The sequence below is a fragment of the Meleagris gallopavo genome, chromosome 3 (assembly GCF_905368555.1).
Source record: "Meleagris gallopavo chromosome 3, MGAL_WU_HG_1.1, whole genome shotgun sequence".
Taxonomy (NCBI): Eukaryota; Metazoa; Chordata; class Aves; order Galliformes; family Phasianidae; genus Meleagris; species Meleagris gallopavo.
This window is the reverse complement of record NC_139406.1, coordinates 48,776,796-48,792,191: the sequence shown is the minus strand read 5'-3', so window position 1 is coordinate 48,792,191 and position 15,396 is coordinate 48,776,796. Positions and strand designations below refer to the sequence as shown.

General features: G+C 39.4%; 2 protein-coding genes across 4 annotated transcripts in view; one reads left to right on the top strand and one right to left on the bottom strand.

Annotated features, from left to right (window-relative positions):
* The first annotated feature begins 4,720 nt into the window (after positions 1 to 4,720).
* Positions 4,721 to 15,171, top strand: LOC104910292 (uncharacterized). Its single transcript, XM_085220902.1, has 9 exons — positions 4,721 to 4,863; positions 5,712 to 5,778; positions 6,209 to 6,238; positions 8,250 to 8,386; positions 9,330 to 9,429; positions 9,687 to 10,742; positions 11,831 to 11,975; positions 12,489 to 12,634; positions 14,001 to 15,171. Exons 5-6 carry the CDS (start codon positions 9,334 to 9,336, stop codon positions 10,020 to 10,022), a joined length of 432 nt encoding a protein of 143 aa, XP_085077028.1. The 5' UTR covers positions 4,721 to 4,863; positions 5,712 to 5,778; positions 6,209 to 6,238; positions 8,250 to 8,386; positions 9,330 to 9,333; the 3' UTR covers positions 10,023 to 10,742; positions 11,831 to 11,975; positions 12,489 to 12,634; positions 14,001 to 15,171.
* Positions 14,668 to 15,396, bottom strand: part of LAMA3 (laminin subunit alpha 3) — a 114,033-nt gene continuing 113,304 nt past the window's right edge. For all 3 annotated transcript variants that reach the window (XM_085220893.1, XM_085220894.1, XM_085220895.1), the window contains one exon: positions 14,668 to 15,363. In XM_085220893.1, the coding sequence (XP_085077019.1) occupies positions 15,218 to 15,363 (146 nt within the window). In that variant the 3' untranslated portion in view covers positions 14,668 to 15,217. The remainder of the gene's footprint in view (positions 15,364 to 15,396) is intronic.

Genomic DNA, 15,396 nt, shown 5'->3' with positions numbered 1-15,396 from the left:
CAAAAGCAGTCTTATAGTGCCCATATTGTTATGGACTGCATTAAAACTGCATTTTTTGGAAGAACTTGATTAGAAACCAGCAGGGCTGTAAGTGTGCCAAGTATCAGCAGACAAAGTCTTGTGATGGGTTACCGTTAGTCGTATTCAGATGCAGGATGTGGTATTGCTGATTCAGCCTACCAAGAACGGTCTGGGGAGCACAGAAATAAACAGTGACATGTGTTCCTTCTATTGGCTGACCTAAGTTGATATGTATTCCCAGTATCAACACTATAGACATCTTTGTTGTTATATACATATATTTTAATCTCTGACAGCATAGTATCATCGGTGTGATAGGTGCACACAAGAATGCCAGACAGTAATTTCAGGAGAGGTTCAACCGGTGACCAGCTTTCCGCTTACCCCACAGCTCAATGCAGTTGAGCACTAGATAATCTATGTTACTATTGTCTCTCTTATGTAAAGAGATTGAGCAAACTGGTTTGTAATCACTGAAGGACAATACAGTAAGTTAATGATGAGGAGCAAGAACTATACTGTAAATAAATTAATTAGTCTAAAATCTCCAAGATCTTTACTCTGTTTTTCTTAGCATTTGTTAAAGAGATAAAAGGCAAAGTAGCTACAGTTTTTGCCTTTTGTACGAGATGAAAATGTAGTGTTTTTATAGTGCCTTTGCAGGACAATGTTGTCATACTTCAATATAGTCTGTACCTTTGGATACTAAATTGCTCTTCCAAGCTTCTGACCTGTCTTTGTGCTTCTGACAGGGAAAATTCCTACAGTCATCATCTTTATAGAATCCCTGAGTTAATAACTTTTTCAGCAATATTTTTCCTCCATAAGTCTAACTGGAATTTAACACTACTATAAATTCTATGAGTCACAGAGAATGGCAAAAATGGTAGTAAGAGGGAATCAATTATTAAAGAAAGCATAAAGATTTATCTACAGCATCCAAGAGAAGGAGTTAGAAACAAGAAAGTCCTATGCTAATATTTTTTTGAGTTTCATTTCTTCACTCTATAAATTAAATCCCACTTGTCCCAGGCCCCTTCTGCACTGTGTCTGGTTGAGGAAATCCAACCCCTTGCTGCTTGCCCAGAATGCCCTAAATCTGATTTTGCTGGGTTTCTTTTGGCCTATTTTGTTCCAAAATTCTACATCTATCCTGGAACACCTCAGTAAGCCTGGTTCAATTTACACTTCTTAAGATAGAGATAAAATTTCAGCATTGAATTTGGAATATTTGATCACCAGCAATTAAGCTAGATTCACTGTTCATTTAAGTAAAGGGAAGTAAAATCTTTCAGGATTGCATTAGCATTTCTTCTGCATTGCAGAAAACCTGACTGTAAATGCATGTAAAGTGTGGAAAATACTAGTGAAAATCTAAAGACTTCTCCCACATTTTTTCAGTTTCCAGTACAAGCCTTCAAGAGACAGCTGCTGTAATTTTGAATTCCTTTGGAAGATGTGCCATTCCAGATAAACATCAGTTGCATCCCCACTGCTAATTATGCAGGGGTGTAGGAATCCGGGATATAGCTCTCTATTGTGCACCACCTGTTGGTAGGACTGCTCTCTGTATCAGCGACTCGAGCTGGTGAATACACAAAAGTGAGTATCCTCTCTTTTTGAATATAATTTATTTTGTAAGGAAAAGAATATCAAAGTTCTTAAGTACGTTTCTAAGGAAATGTAATTTTCAAGCAGCTAAAGCCACTTGTTCTTGTGCTTTGTGCCTCAGACGGTAGCGGTGGGTCTCAGTAATGAAGGTTTCTGCCTATTGTGTCTTATCACTTCAATATTAATGAGTGGTGAGCTCTACATCTGTTATCGTCACGCATTTTCCATACAGAGCAGCAACTAAGCAATACTACAAAGCTAAGCTAATCTTCAGAGCTTTCTCTTCATATTTTCCTATTAACGCCTATTGTCATTTTAAGAGCTAAACTCTACCTGAGGACGTGCATTGAAATGACTCTCTCTTCTGTCAATAAATAGAGACCATGCATACATTTCCTGGTAAAACAAAACACACTTCACGAGCCTCTTCATTCACATTGTTCCAGGGGTACTGAAATTGAGTTTCTTGATTCTTTCCTCTGATTAAAGAGTGTTATAATAGTAGCAGTTAGAAGAATAATTTCTGCTTGTGGCAGAGGACTTTAGTCCAGAATCTACTACTCCTTCCTCTCATAAACTTCCAGTTTTTCTTGCTTATTTTTCATAGGCAGCCCTTCCTTTATTGAGAGCTACCAGCTGAAAAGCAACCGATCCCTCTGCCCTGGTCTCTTGAGCATTCATTTGTGGCTGCTCTTTTCTGTTTCCTCAGAATATGCAGTCTGTAACTGTGGCAGTTTTGCACAGAGAAGTCATGGGGATGGTAGGGTCAGAGGACATAAAGTTCCTGTAAAGTCTAAAAGGAAAGTGAAACGTGGATGGAGATGGAGATGGAGCAAGTAAGAACAATTTCTAACCATTATTAATTGGTGCTGCTGTTCAGTTTTTGCTGTTTTGTTGGTAGTGGTAGTTAATATTTTGATTATATTTGATAATGTTTCTTTTTATCCACGCATATAGTTGCTCTAGACTAGATATAATCAGTCACATAATGAGATGAATTCATGTGAGGTCACAGAGTTATTTTTACTCAAGCATATGAAGGTGTGTAATTTTTGCTATATAAAATATGCTAAGTGGCAGGGCGTTTCAATGTGTTGCTTATTTTATCCTTCAGAATTTGCTAATCACCAAGCATATGCGCACAGTTCCAGAGAAAACAAAGGAATGCAAAAGTGTTAAATGCTTACAGCTGCTCTGCTGAGGCAGCAGCCACATGCTGGCCTGTTGTATGAGAATTAATTGGAAAAGCTTCTACACAAAATAATCATCATCCGACTCGAATTTTAAGAGCCAATTTAGGATGTCTTACTTTTGGAGAAATAACTTCTTACAGGCCTTCAGAGCTATGTTCGATTGCAAAAATATCTGCTCAATCAGGCACTCCAGAGGGAGTGAGATACGAAGAATAAAGTGATTATCAGAAATCAACTAATTCTTGTCCATCCCTTTCTTGGGAGTCAGAATGAGTTCATGTAGGTCATAACAGACAAATCTTTCTCTAAATGTCCTTAAAGTACTTTCACTATCGAGAGTCTGCAAATTAGATTTCTCTCTTGTTCTTCCTCCAGTGAGCACTGAAAACAATTGATCGCATCTCTGCTACAGAAGAGGGATAAGAGCAAATGGAAACTGATGAGCTCAGTGACTTGGTGTATGAGAGGGTGAGGTAGGCTGCCCGTACTGGAATATATAAACATTATTTGTTCCATACTGTATCGTTGGTTTGATACAGTGGGAACTTGGTTGGGTTCCTATGAATGTTTCTTGTTTTAGAACAAATAACAAACCCATTCACCCTGGTCTTTTGCAAGCAGGACATAAATCTTAAACACTTAATCATTTTTGCTGATCTGCTTTGGAAGTTCCCTCCAGTATTCCTGCATTTCTTGTTTGTGCGTGAAGCCACTTCAAAGCTCTGACACATTTGAAAAGGAGTTATCTCAATATATTCCCTTGTACGTATGTATATACACTACACTATGTGTGTAGTGTTCACAAACAAGTCATTTGCTCAGTTACTGAGGATGAGCCTTTGTGCTTTCAAATTTAGGTTGAAAAATGAGTAGTCAGCAAGGCCACAGATAGCCTGTAGCAAATGTAGCAGCCTTGGTAAGTGCCCTTTGTGCTGGTACTCCTCTTAGTCTCTGTAATTTAAAAATCAGAAATTCTAGTAAAGCATATTTTTAAGTATTTAGAATGAAATAATGTCTTGCTAAGGCATATTTTCCTTTTACTAGTTTAGCAGTAAATATTTTTTTCAAAGGTGTCAAGCTGCTCGATGCATAATACAATTTGAAATGAGATTGTGTAAAGGTTACTTGTCGGCAACATTCTGACGTTTCTACTTTTGTTTGGAACTTTTGGCATTACATGCACTTTATATTTAGCATCTTAATATTTTCCATTTGCTTATTCCTCAGTCCCTCTGCAAAAGTAGAATGGCCTCTGTTGGGTTACAGAGGTGTTATTCTGGTCGTGTTAGACTTCAGGGTTGTTTTTCAGTTTTGAAATCTGCAGTCCCTTTAACTCACTTTTCTGAGAGCAGGAAATATTTGGTTAAAAATCCTAGTGAGGAAAAATCAGTAGACCCCATTAACAACAGCTTTATTGTGACACAAATCACAGATTTATGTGGGCAGGTTGTTATTTCTTATGCATAGATACATCATCCAGGTATTTTTATTGAAAGGTAGTCAGGTAGTCACAGCTGCCATGACCAGTTCTTGAGATAAAGAGAAAACATGAAGGAGAGACCAGCTGCCATTTGGCTGTGAAAGGCACCAGGAGCTCAGCTTGTGAGGAAGAGGAAGGCATATGAAGGAGCTGAGGTAGAACTTTGAATCTCCTGGCATTAGGGAGAATTGCAAAGTGTGGATTCCTGTGCAGATGTCTTTCTTCAGTTGCATTTTCAGTTTCTTTTTGCTGTAGGTTTGTAGCTTCCTCTTCAAGAGCACACAAACCATGGCCACCTGAAAGTTACTTTGTGTCACTTGCAAGAAGGAAACCTTGCTCTTTCAGCAAGTCACTTAAGTTCTCTGTGAATTGGCTCTCATATCTGTTGTAATGTACAATCACTTTGTAACTGTCTGTGCTTCAATACTGGTGCCATAAGCTTCAGCAGTCTACAACCACCTCAGACAAAAGCATCTTGACTGTCTATAACTGGAACAGACCACGCAGATTACGTTCATTTCAGCAGCCCTGCCAGCAGTGTATATGCCTACAAAGATGGTGAGCTTCTTCCCCTGCATATGCACTCTGTTAGCTACTGATATCTTTGTCCCTGATTATTTCAGTTCCTTATGTTTTCAGAGTTTAATCCTGTCTCCTGGAACATAGTGCTCTGTTCTTTACAAAACTCTTCTCCGAGGCTTGCACACATAGACATGGCAACTGGCTTTTAAAAGAGGCAGTATGATCTACAGCATGTATCATAAGACTGAAAAAAAAAAAAACAGAAAAGCATATTGAGAGATAGATGCTACCCCAGATATCAGAATTTTTGTTTCTGGATAGTAACTTCTCATCTGCAAAACCTGAACTTTGGTCTGAACACTTTTGCTTCTCTCAAGAACACATGACCAGTTGTACCATTAATTAGAGGATGCAAGAAAAGTCATCTATTTGTATAAACTTACAGCAAAGAGATCATCTTCTATTAAGTATGTATTCAAACAGTATGTCTATTTATATACACTCAGGCTACAGCATTCTCTAGAGAAAACAGTTTAGGTAGATGTGTGCTCACATCATTTTTATTCTAGTAGTTTTTCTTTCATAAATATTTGATTAAAATTCATACAACGTTCTTCCTGTTTTGATGTGTAAAACTATAAAGCAGACATTAAAGTATGTATTTGTTGTTCGAAGATATTATTTTTGGCACCTGGCATTTAATTTGAAATAGAATTTAAGAATCTAGAAGAATCTGATGTTTGACTGGCTAGATTGTGAGTTCCAAAAGGAAATTAAGCAGAACCAAGTGTTATGTCTTGCTAGTTAATGAAATCAGCAGAAGCATACCATTGACTAAGGTTCTGTTCTCTAAAATAAAGTGATTTCTCCTTGTTTACCATTAGGTTTTTCCATTCTTCCACTTCTGGAAACACAGGCTGTTTGTTTGGAATACACTCTCTGTCCCATCTGGTTTGTAATATGTTCCTATTTGGGCATTTGTCAGTCAAGGGAAGTATGTGAGTTAACAAACATTTCTGTGAGTTAAACATTCTTGTGAACAACGCCTATCAGAATGTGGGTATCAGAAGTGGCAGATAGAGCATGTGCTCAGCAAGAGAAACGCTGCATTGCAGATAAAGGGAAATGGCAACGTCAAGACTGTGTGCATCTAATGGTAATCACAACAGGGACTTGCAGATCTTAACATGCTACAAAGTTCTTACAAAAATAACAGCAGAATCAGCAGAATGACAAACGTAATACCCTCCTTTAATTATTAGTTTTTACGTGTATTTGGATTTTGGAAGCATTCCTGCCCTTAAACAGCACAGTGCCTTTTAAAGCCATGTATCAAGTGACTTGTTCTGTACTGACTCACTATTTATTCTTCTACCAACAGTGTTTTGTGAAGCTGAGAGCTACCAACCATGTAAGTACCTTAAGCTGTGTTGCGTAATTTTAGCTATTATGAGTTATGCACAGCAATAACCAGAGTAATACAGTGAGAAAAGCTATGCTTTTACTGCAGGCCATTTTTTCCTGTGTTCCTCTTCCAGACATAGCACAAGAAGAAATCATCTTTTATTTTTTTTCAGTACGCTCTCCCTTTTTTCATTCCATTAGTGTTTTTCTCAAATGCTTCCAGAAAACATTCCCCTTTTTATCCTTCCATTCCTTTCATTTAGTAAGTCTTTCACTTACCTATTTTTAGAGGGTTGTAAGCACATGGAAATATATATATTCTATCTCACATCTATTTTACATGCCTTTCACGTGGGGTTCAGCCTACATTTTCTCCTTGGGTTCTCAAGCTTCAAATCATATAAAGCACACAAAGCAGTTCATATATACTACTTTCCTTGGTGTAAGGTGGAATTTCAGAAGATACACACGAACCCATCTCTGTTCCTGGCTCATCACAAAACCGGTATAGTCAATAGAGATTTCTTTCAGTGGTAGCACAAAGGCACTGAAGAAAGGTAGAGAAATGCTGGCAGACTTACTGCCGTGGATCCAAGCACCAAATTATCATGATGAACTGCAGCATCGTAATACAGAAATGCCAGGAGCTGGCTGCACTTTATCTGGGTACCTCAATAATAGAAAGGATCAGCAACAAACGCATTTATAATGACGTATCTTCTCCATAATTGGAAGTAGGAGATAATTCTTTCTGGCTTGTTCTTTTCTTCACTGTGGCCTGCTGACAACACTGTACATGGCTTTTCTACAGCTAGGTAGTAAGGCAATGCAGTTGTTAGGTTTGTGGTCCAGTGCTGCATCCATCTTCAGGGAATTTATTCAGTGAGCTTCTTGCTGCTCCAGATGGATCCCTGGGAGCTTGAAGCTGGGTTTGTTGCTGCCATGTCCTCATATGGCTTATGTTCAAGATGGTGTATGGCTGCACGTTTTAGAGTGGAGTAACTAACTCCTCTCCACAGAGATGATAGAAGGACAACTTAGAGTAGATACCCAATTTTTATGTAAATAGAACTGTGAGATGAATAACCATACTACTCTGAAAACATTTTGGGTCTTACTGAATTCAAGTAGATGTTGTATCACAAGTCCCAGTGCAACTGAGCAGTGTCATATCCACACAAGCCTTGTCTAGCCTTTCCATTTGTTTAAAATCAAGAAGGTCCACATGTCTTGGAACTTTCTGTGGATTCCAGATAAAAAAATAATGAGTTAACCTATGCTAATTGTAAAAGTCTTAACATTTTTGTCTGGATTTGGTGGTGGAATGTGCTCTCATAAGCATAGCTATGCCTGAACTGCAGATGCATGTAACAGTGCTTGTTGGTGCCAGCCTGGCTGGTTTTATGCATTGCTATTACAGGACATTCACAAGAGCCCCGCATTAGCATTCCCCACTGAAACACAGAAGGCTTCATTTAATCTATATGAAAAGAAAAATGTTGTTTCCAGCCAGGTCTTAATAAGTTTCTGAAGCTGCAGTTATACTTTCAAACTACTGCTTGACGCCACATGGAATAATCACCGACTGTGGTACAATTGCATTGAGTCTAACCACTGCACAAGGCACAGTGGTCCCCTCGATCACATCCCAGTCCTTTTCTCTCCAACTCGTGACTGCCTTTGTCAGAGCCTACCCTGTTAGTATGTTCTATTTTAGTATACAGATAAATTAAAAGATATAAAGCCAGAGGCTATAATTCAGGAATAGATGACGCAGTTTTTGGTTTTCACCAAACTAGAATTTAGTTGTGCTTTGTAAATGACACTAAATGCTATCTCGTGGTTGTAGCCCTGAGCGCTTTCTGTTCTGCCTGTCTAGAGAATGTGACTCTATTACAGGAGAAATGAGGGCACTTGTCCTAGGCTACAAAGTGCTGCCCACTCCATTGCCAGAGGGTTCTCTGGTAAGACAGACGTAGTGCTCATACGATGGGATAATTTTAAAATGTCTTTCATAGGTCTGGACTGGAAGCTCCAGGGTCAATGTAAGCTTCTTTGTAGCTGAAAGGAGGAGAGAAACCAGCTTTTGCCAAGGGCATCTGCTGAGATTCTCAAGCACAGAAGATACTGACAGTGGGAAGTGCGCAGTTGAAAGGTACAACTGGGAACAAAACCAGCTCAGCTGGGAAGCAGGCAGAGGCGTCTGGGTTTGGGCTGCTTGTATTACATCTTACTCAGAAAGCAGTTTCCGCTAGAAATTCATATATTAGAGGACGTTCATGCTAGTCAAAGCTGCATTGCAGGGTTTAAACTCAGCCATGTAGCAGTCTACACAAATGGAAAGGAGGACAATACTCTGCCTTGCAGAGATGTCTGCTCAAGGGGCACCCCGAGGGAGATGGCAGGAAAGGCACGAAGGGGTGTGAGAAGCTATCGTATGACTAATTGCTGTTTGCAGCTGTGGATAGACACGTGTTTAATTATCTGCTACATGCATGCAAATTTCATTTGCAGTCACTAGAGCCCAGGTGTTCCCTGGCATAATACAAAGTACAACAAACAAAAGGAAAAGGTTTGGAGAGCCAACTAAGAGGGGCTAGGAGGGGCAGCTTCATGCTGTATTCCTTCCTACTGTATGCTAGGCTTGTCCTGCCATTTTTCTGACTTCCAAGTGTAGATTTGTACATCCATAGAGAGAGATGAAGCCTGTGAACAGCCACTGCCAGCAGCTCACAGCCCAGGCCACTAGCAGGGGCTGAGGTGGAATGAACGGGGTTGAGCACCCAGCAGTAACTTGGAAGGGAGCAGGGGCTGGGCTCCTGGCTGCCTCCACACGGCCTGCAACTGTCCAGCAGAGCAGCACTTCTCTGTGTTCCTGGCTTGCTTTTCTCCTCAAGGCATTTCCCTTGGTAGGGGTACCTCCTCTCCTAGCAGTCTTAAGGCTCACCTTTCCTTCGCCTTTCTTTCTTCTTCATCACAAGTCCTATTCCACTGTCTAGGCTCGCATCTGTTCTTACTGCTTTTTTTTTTTTCCTACTGCTAAGAAGTCAGTATTTTATCACAGAAATAGACTTGAACATTCATTTAACTCTTTGTAGGAAAATGCTTTTTGTAAGATCTACACATTGCATTCCCAACACTCAGAAACAGGAGTCCAGACAAACAGGGCTACTGCCTTCTTCTGTCAGCCCTTATCAGGTAACAATAAAGCAATGCTGATTTATACTGATCCTGCACCTGGCCTTTGTTCTGCTTCAAGGCATTCAACCTCTCTTTGAAAGGTTTAACTTATTCATTCCCATTTAATTAAATAACAGCTATGATCATTAGTGTTTTTGTGGTGTCTGTTTTGAATTAAATTTGTTCTGAGCGTATGTATCATGTTGATTATTTTATCTTTCACAATAAATGCAATATATAGAGATTTAACAATCACATCTTTCTTTTGTGCAAAGGTAACAGTTCCCAGAAAGATTTTTATTTCTTTGAGCCTGACAAAGGCACAGTGGGACCAATGCAGCTTCTACAGGTGTGGAGGAGCAGGGAAGAGCCTGAGGACAAGTAGGCTCAGAGGAATGGACTCATGGCTGTCACTCTGGGACTCCCCTGCAGTCCCACCCTCACCCCAAAACCTGCCATTCACAGTTTATTTCCTTGGCCTCCCTACTTCCATCCCTAATGCTGCTGCGAACACCATCTGTATTGGTGAAAAGTTTACATTTATGCGTATTTATGGAGAAAAGCATTGTGTCAGGTTTTCTGCAGCCTCTGTCCTGCCAGTTATTGCATAACCAATTTAATCTGCAATAAAAATTCTCTATAAAGCTTGGCAGTAAGTTTGAGTACAGTTTTATAAACTGTATGTAGAGCCTTATGCATATTTTAATAAGGTATATGAGCCAAAGTCCTGTGCAGTGGTTATATCTTCCCATTAAGGCACTGAACTTTGGATCATGCCTACATGTTTTCTTGGAGAATTGCCCAGAGCGCCTTTAACTTCTCTACTTCAGTTTCTGTCTCCAGGGGTATGCCATTACCTTTGATTTAACTGAAAGCAGCAAAGAGAAAGAACTTTCTTACGTACTTGTCACCTTGCTCTGAGTTCTATTCCTGGGAAGCTTTTCCTTAGCCACAGGAATTGGTGATAATGAATATTACTAACCCTCCAGGTATATAGTATTCAGAAAGCAATTCCCATTGGAAAGAAAACAGAAGGGGCTAGGAATAAGATTTGTGGCAGGTGTTATTACTTCACAAGGTAAATCCTCTATACAAAGAAGTATCTTATTGGATGGGGCTGCTGAATCACAGCCTGAACCTTTGATTGATCACCTGGGGTGAGCAATGAGTCAGCCACGGGAGCACAGGTGAAGGCAATTCACCTGTGCTGCAGGAAGGGGTGGAGCCTGGCTCCATCTCTCCTAGACCCATTTAAGAGCTGACTGCCAGTGGGGAAGGATCTCTCTGGAGATCTGCTCTATCAGAAGTTCATCTTGCGAGCCCAGGACAGGGTGAGTGACTTTCTCTCATTTCTTCCAATATAAATTATATTAGCCAAGCTCCTGGATATATATATATATATATATATATATATATATATATATATACCATCTGTATATCTATTGACTATATACCATCTGTATATCCATTGATTAAACACTTATACTGATAGAACTTGGCTCAGAACCACAGAAGGGCTGAGTTTGTTGAGGTCATCTGGTCTACTGACCAAGACACCCACAGCCAGCTGCCCACAACCATGTTCAGAATAACATAATAGTTATGCTATTAACACAGTGTTAATTGCAACTGTGTCTGCAAGAGCTGGACACAGAGCCATTTATTTCAGTATACTTTAAAACTGCTCTTTGTTATCAATTCAGGCCTCAACAATTAGATCTGAAAAGTTTTTCCAGGCTTAAATTCTAATAGTGACAGCTGTCTTCCCTATTAATTTATGAAGAACTAAGATTCTCATGCATGCAATTATTCATTCTTAGCAGCACACAGTTCTGTGACGGGAATCTTTGGCGTAGGCTCATGCACAACTGAGAAACCCATTGCTGTTCCAAGTTAAATATATCTGAACAGAGACAAAAGCTCATGGATGCCAACTGTCTTTTCATCCCATGTAATAATGCTCAATTTTTATCAGTGAGGAGGTGACATCCTAACAAAGAAGCTACATCTCACAGAATGCTTCACATATGCTTCACATTCAGAACCTGTAGAAAAATACAGTAATTGGCTGAGATGTAAAGTAGCAGTAGATGGGTGTTTTTGAATGCTACCAGCTGCAAAACAGGAGAGACAGCATGGCATGAAAACAGGTCAGAACTTGATTTCATTGCTACAGAGGGTCCCAAAAAGTGACAAGAGAAATAAAAATTCATTGGTTATTCTGATTTAAGTTCTTTATACTCAGAGGATGCTTCAGTGCAACTCTGGCAGCGAGTAGCTTCTTGGGGTTTTGGGATGTCTGGGCCAGATACGCAAAGTAGGTTTATGCTTACATCTTGCAATCTTAATGCCCCAAGTGCAGCTATACCATAGTATTATGGCACTATTCCCTGTAACATAAAGCATTTCCTTTTGCCAGGGACATCCATTTGGTGTATTTTTGGAACACAAAGATAAAAACAAAGATAAATCTACAGAAGACTGGACCACAGTGCCCTGAATTTCTTTACATCACTGGAGAAAGATGCTGAAGTTGTTTAAATGAGGAAACCACAAAGAGAATGGTAAGAGGCAAAAAGTCTGCCCTGAGCTCATTTACAAAGTCACAATGCATTTACAGATTTCTTAGTGAGACCACATTTTCCAGGCTATGCCGCTGTTTTATGAGGAGCAAAAAGGAAATAGAGGGGGATGGAAAAAACAACAAACAAACCAACAAGTAATTCCCCAGGGACTTCAGAAGAGGCAAAGCTCCAGGCAGGAGCCCTTCCTAACAAGCGGTTACAAAAACAGAGTGAGCAACTCACATTGCTTCCTACTGAAGTAAAAGCATGGGGGCTTTGCTTCTGCAAGAAAGCTCCACAGCAGCCAGCAGCATAGTCTTCAAGCAGTCTCTGAAGATGTTTCACTGGGATACTTTTGTTTGTTAGAGCCAGAAGTAATAACATCATTAATAAACAGCGAGTGAATTATATTTCCCTTGTATTTACACACTTCTTTTCCTACAGTAACCATGTTTCTTTTGAGAATGCCCTCTGACCCACTTCATTTTGTTTGCTCTGCTAACTGTCTTTCAGCTCCCATTATCATTTGGCTGCTTTTTTATAATTGTAATAAATGGGAACTCACTGGACTTGGTGTCATCCACCTGAGGTAACATGCTCCCATTGAATCTAATACAAATTAACTGGAGAAGAATCCTTTGCTCTTGATACTTACACAGGTAAGAGAGCAATAGCAAAACCAATGCAGTTTAGTCTAGAAAGGCAATCTGCCCACTTTATGTAATGTGCCATTCAAATAGAACTGTGTTTAGGTTGACACGATGACTAACGTGCCCAATTATTCAGCTATGTACTTTACTGTGCATTGAGCACTATATTTCATATTTCCCCATAAAACTTTTCAAAATCTTCCTCAAAAGCTTGAATTGAAAGAGGAACAAACAGGCACTGGAATATAAATTTTTTTTGTTATTATTTTTAAGGTGAACAACAGAAAAAAATTTCAGGCTGTAATACCACTGCACCCTTGAATACATGTGATGAGTAATAATGCAGGCTTAGAAAGGATGGCCAAGGCTGAGTGTTTTTGCAATTTAAAATATTAGCATTACTTAAAGGCTTAAATTGCAAATAGTAAAGATGACTAAAGAATAAAAAATGAGAGGAAAAGACTCTTGTGGGATTTATTTACTTTTATTATAATAGAGTTATTGATAGACTTAGGGGTCTATATGAAGTAGTATAGTCAAAAGAGGTAAATAATATATGGAAGTAACTAGCAAATGCCAATACTCAAATGATGAAAGCCTTGGAAATACTATTTATAAGAATAAAAATAACATGACAGAAGGTCTACCCAAGGCTCACTTTGCTTTTTATTCACTTAACGTTCCATTTTAGTACATTTGGTCAGTTCTGGTCTGCAGTGCATTGGGGAAACTGTTTATTCTACCAGAGATCTTTTCTGGTGAACCTGGAACAAAAGATGTCTTCACAACTGAAATTTCACGGAGGAGAGAAAACAAGCCACCTTGAAAATCTGGGGGCTTTCCAACTTTGTCGTTATGTATTAAGATTGACACTTACTGGTTACTACACCATAGATTTACTGAGGTCTTACATTTTTATTTTCTATCAGCATTAAAACTAGTTCTGACGAAATAAAATCAAATGGAAGGGAATTGAAATCCAGGCCTGGCTCCAAGTTATGATGCAAACATCTTTGCTGTATTCACTTCTGCGTGGAGAAGAGAAAAGGCTTTTTTTTTTTTTTGGTGACTAGGGAAAACCTGCTTCAGAGAGAAGTCTGATGGGCAGGAGATATTGAAATATTACTAGAGGATATCTCGATTAAGTTTAACTGTTTTTTCTTTGTCCTCATAAGAATTATCAGTTCCAGCTAAGGCCAGCAAATAAAATGAAAATTTCCTCACTTTTGGTCATCTGAATATTTAACAATGTACTTCAAAAGCAGGGGGTAACTTCAAAAGCATCAGGTATAGAAAAGATTTGGTTGTTGCTCTCTGATAAGATTTCCCAATCCAACTCATCCAGGCAGTTGGGTATTCCTTTTCCACATGACAGGCTGCCACAGAGGAGAAGTGGTTCTGCAGCATCTGCAGACAGAAGGGGTCCCCCCTCATGTGCCATCCTCTGCTTGCTTAAAGACCTCAACCCCACTCGCTTTCACCCCATCTGATTCCTGCAGAGTAGCTCTGTAGCTGAGAACCCTCTGCACCATGGAGTTGCTGTAGAAGATAAGGACTGCAGGACTTTGCGTGAAGAGTTTTCTGACAGCCATCCCACCCCAAGACCTGCAGCTACAAGTACAAGGACAGAGAAAGGAGAAGCCCTGTCAAGTTTATTTGGGCCAACTCTGTATTTAGAAATCCACCATGGATCATGATCAGGTGCAAAGATGTGAATATCAAAGAACACAGTCTGGCTGTTTTCATCCTGCAGTTCTCAAGTGTGAATTGCAGAATGTGCAACTACTGCTCATAATCTAACTTGCCTTCATTTAATCAGAAAGAAAATCAATGGAAGAAACGTTTGGCTAAGAAGCTTACAAGAAAAAATTCTGAGGTTTTTAGATGACAGAATTCTAAGAAGCAACAATGACGGACTGCTGCTTATCCAGACAAACCAGATCCTTAAAGCTACAGAACTACTTGTATAAAGCAAGCTGGATTTAGGTGTCTGAAAAAAGGACAAGAAATACTGGATTAAAATAACCAGGCAAGAAAATGGATGGCCTTAAGAACATACTGCTTTTATTTGGTTCCAGAATTTCTAGTATTTCAACAAACTCCGAGTTTCACTCCTTAAAGTGCTTCAAACTCCATTTATATTATTATTTTTAACATTAATGTACATTTCTGTATAAAAATTCTGTTCATCAATCCAAAGAGACTTATATTTTTATAAATTTCTTTACATCGGTGGATCATATTTGCTCTCAAGATTAGCATTAAGGCAAATTCCTGAAATTAAGACACTGGAATTCCACACAACTATATGCTGTTGTGGGTGAGAGCAGAATTTGACCCAGCAAGGTATATACAATTCCTTTTTCTGCATGTGTTTCCAAAGGCACAATGGATTACCCCGGAAATCAATGACATTTAATAGGGAGTTAATTAAAGCCGATACTTCAAACTTGCTTTGGCGCAATCCACATCCAAAGGATTCATTTTCTTACCAACTACTCCGTGACACAGCAAGCAGCAAAAGGGGAACCCACAAGATATAAATTCACACAGTACTTCAGCAGACCCAACCTGATGAGTGTACAAGCAAAGTTACATGGCCGGGCACCCACGCAAACTCACAGCCCCATGAACCTCTGAAATTCTCTTGGTGGAGACAAGCTTGCCATTGATGCTAATATTCCGAAGACAGCCGAAAAACGGATCTTTGACTGGAAGCCATTGTGAGTCCAAGTTTGCTACAACGAGGTAGAAGGATAAAGTCAATAAAA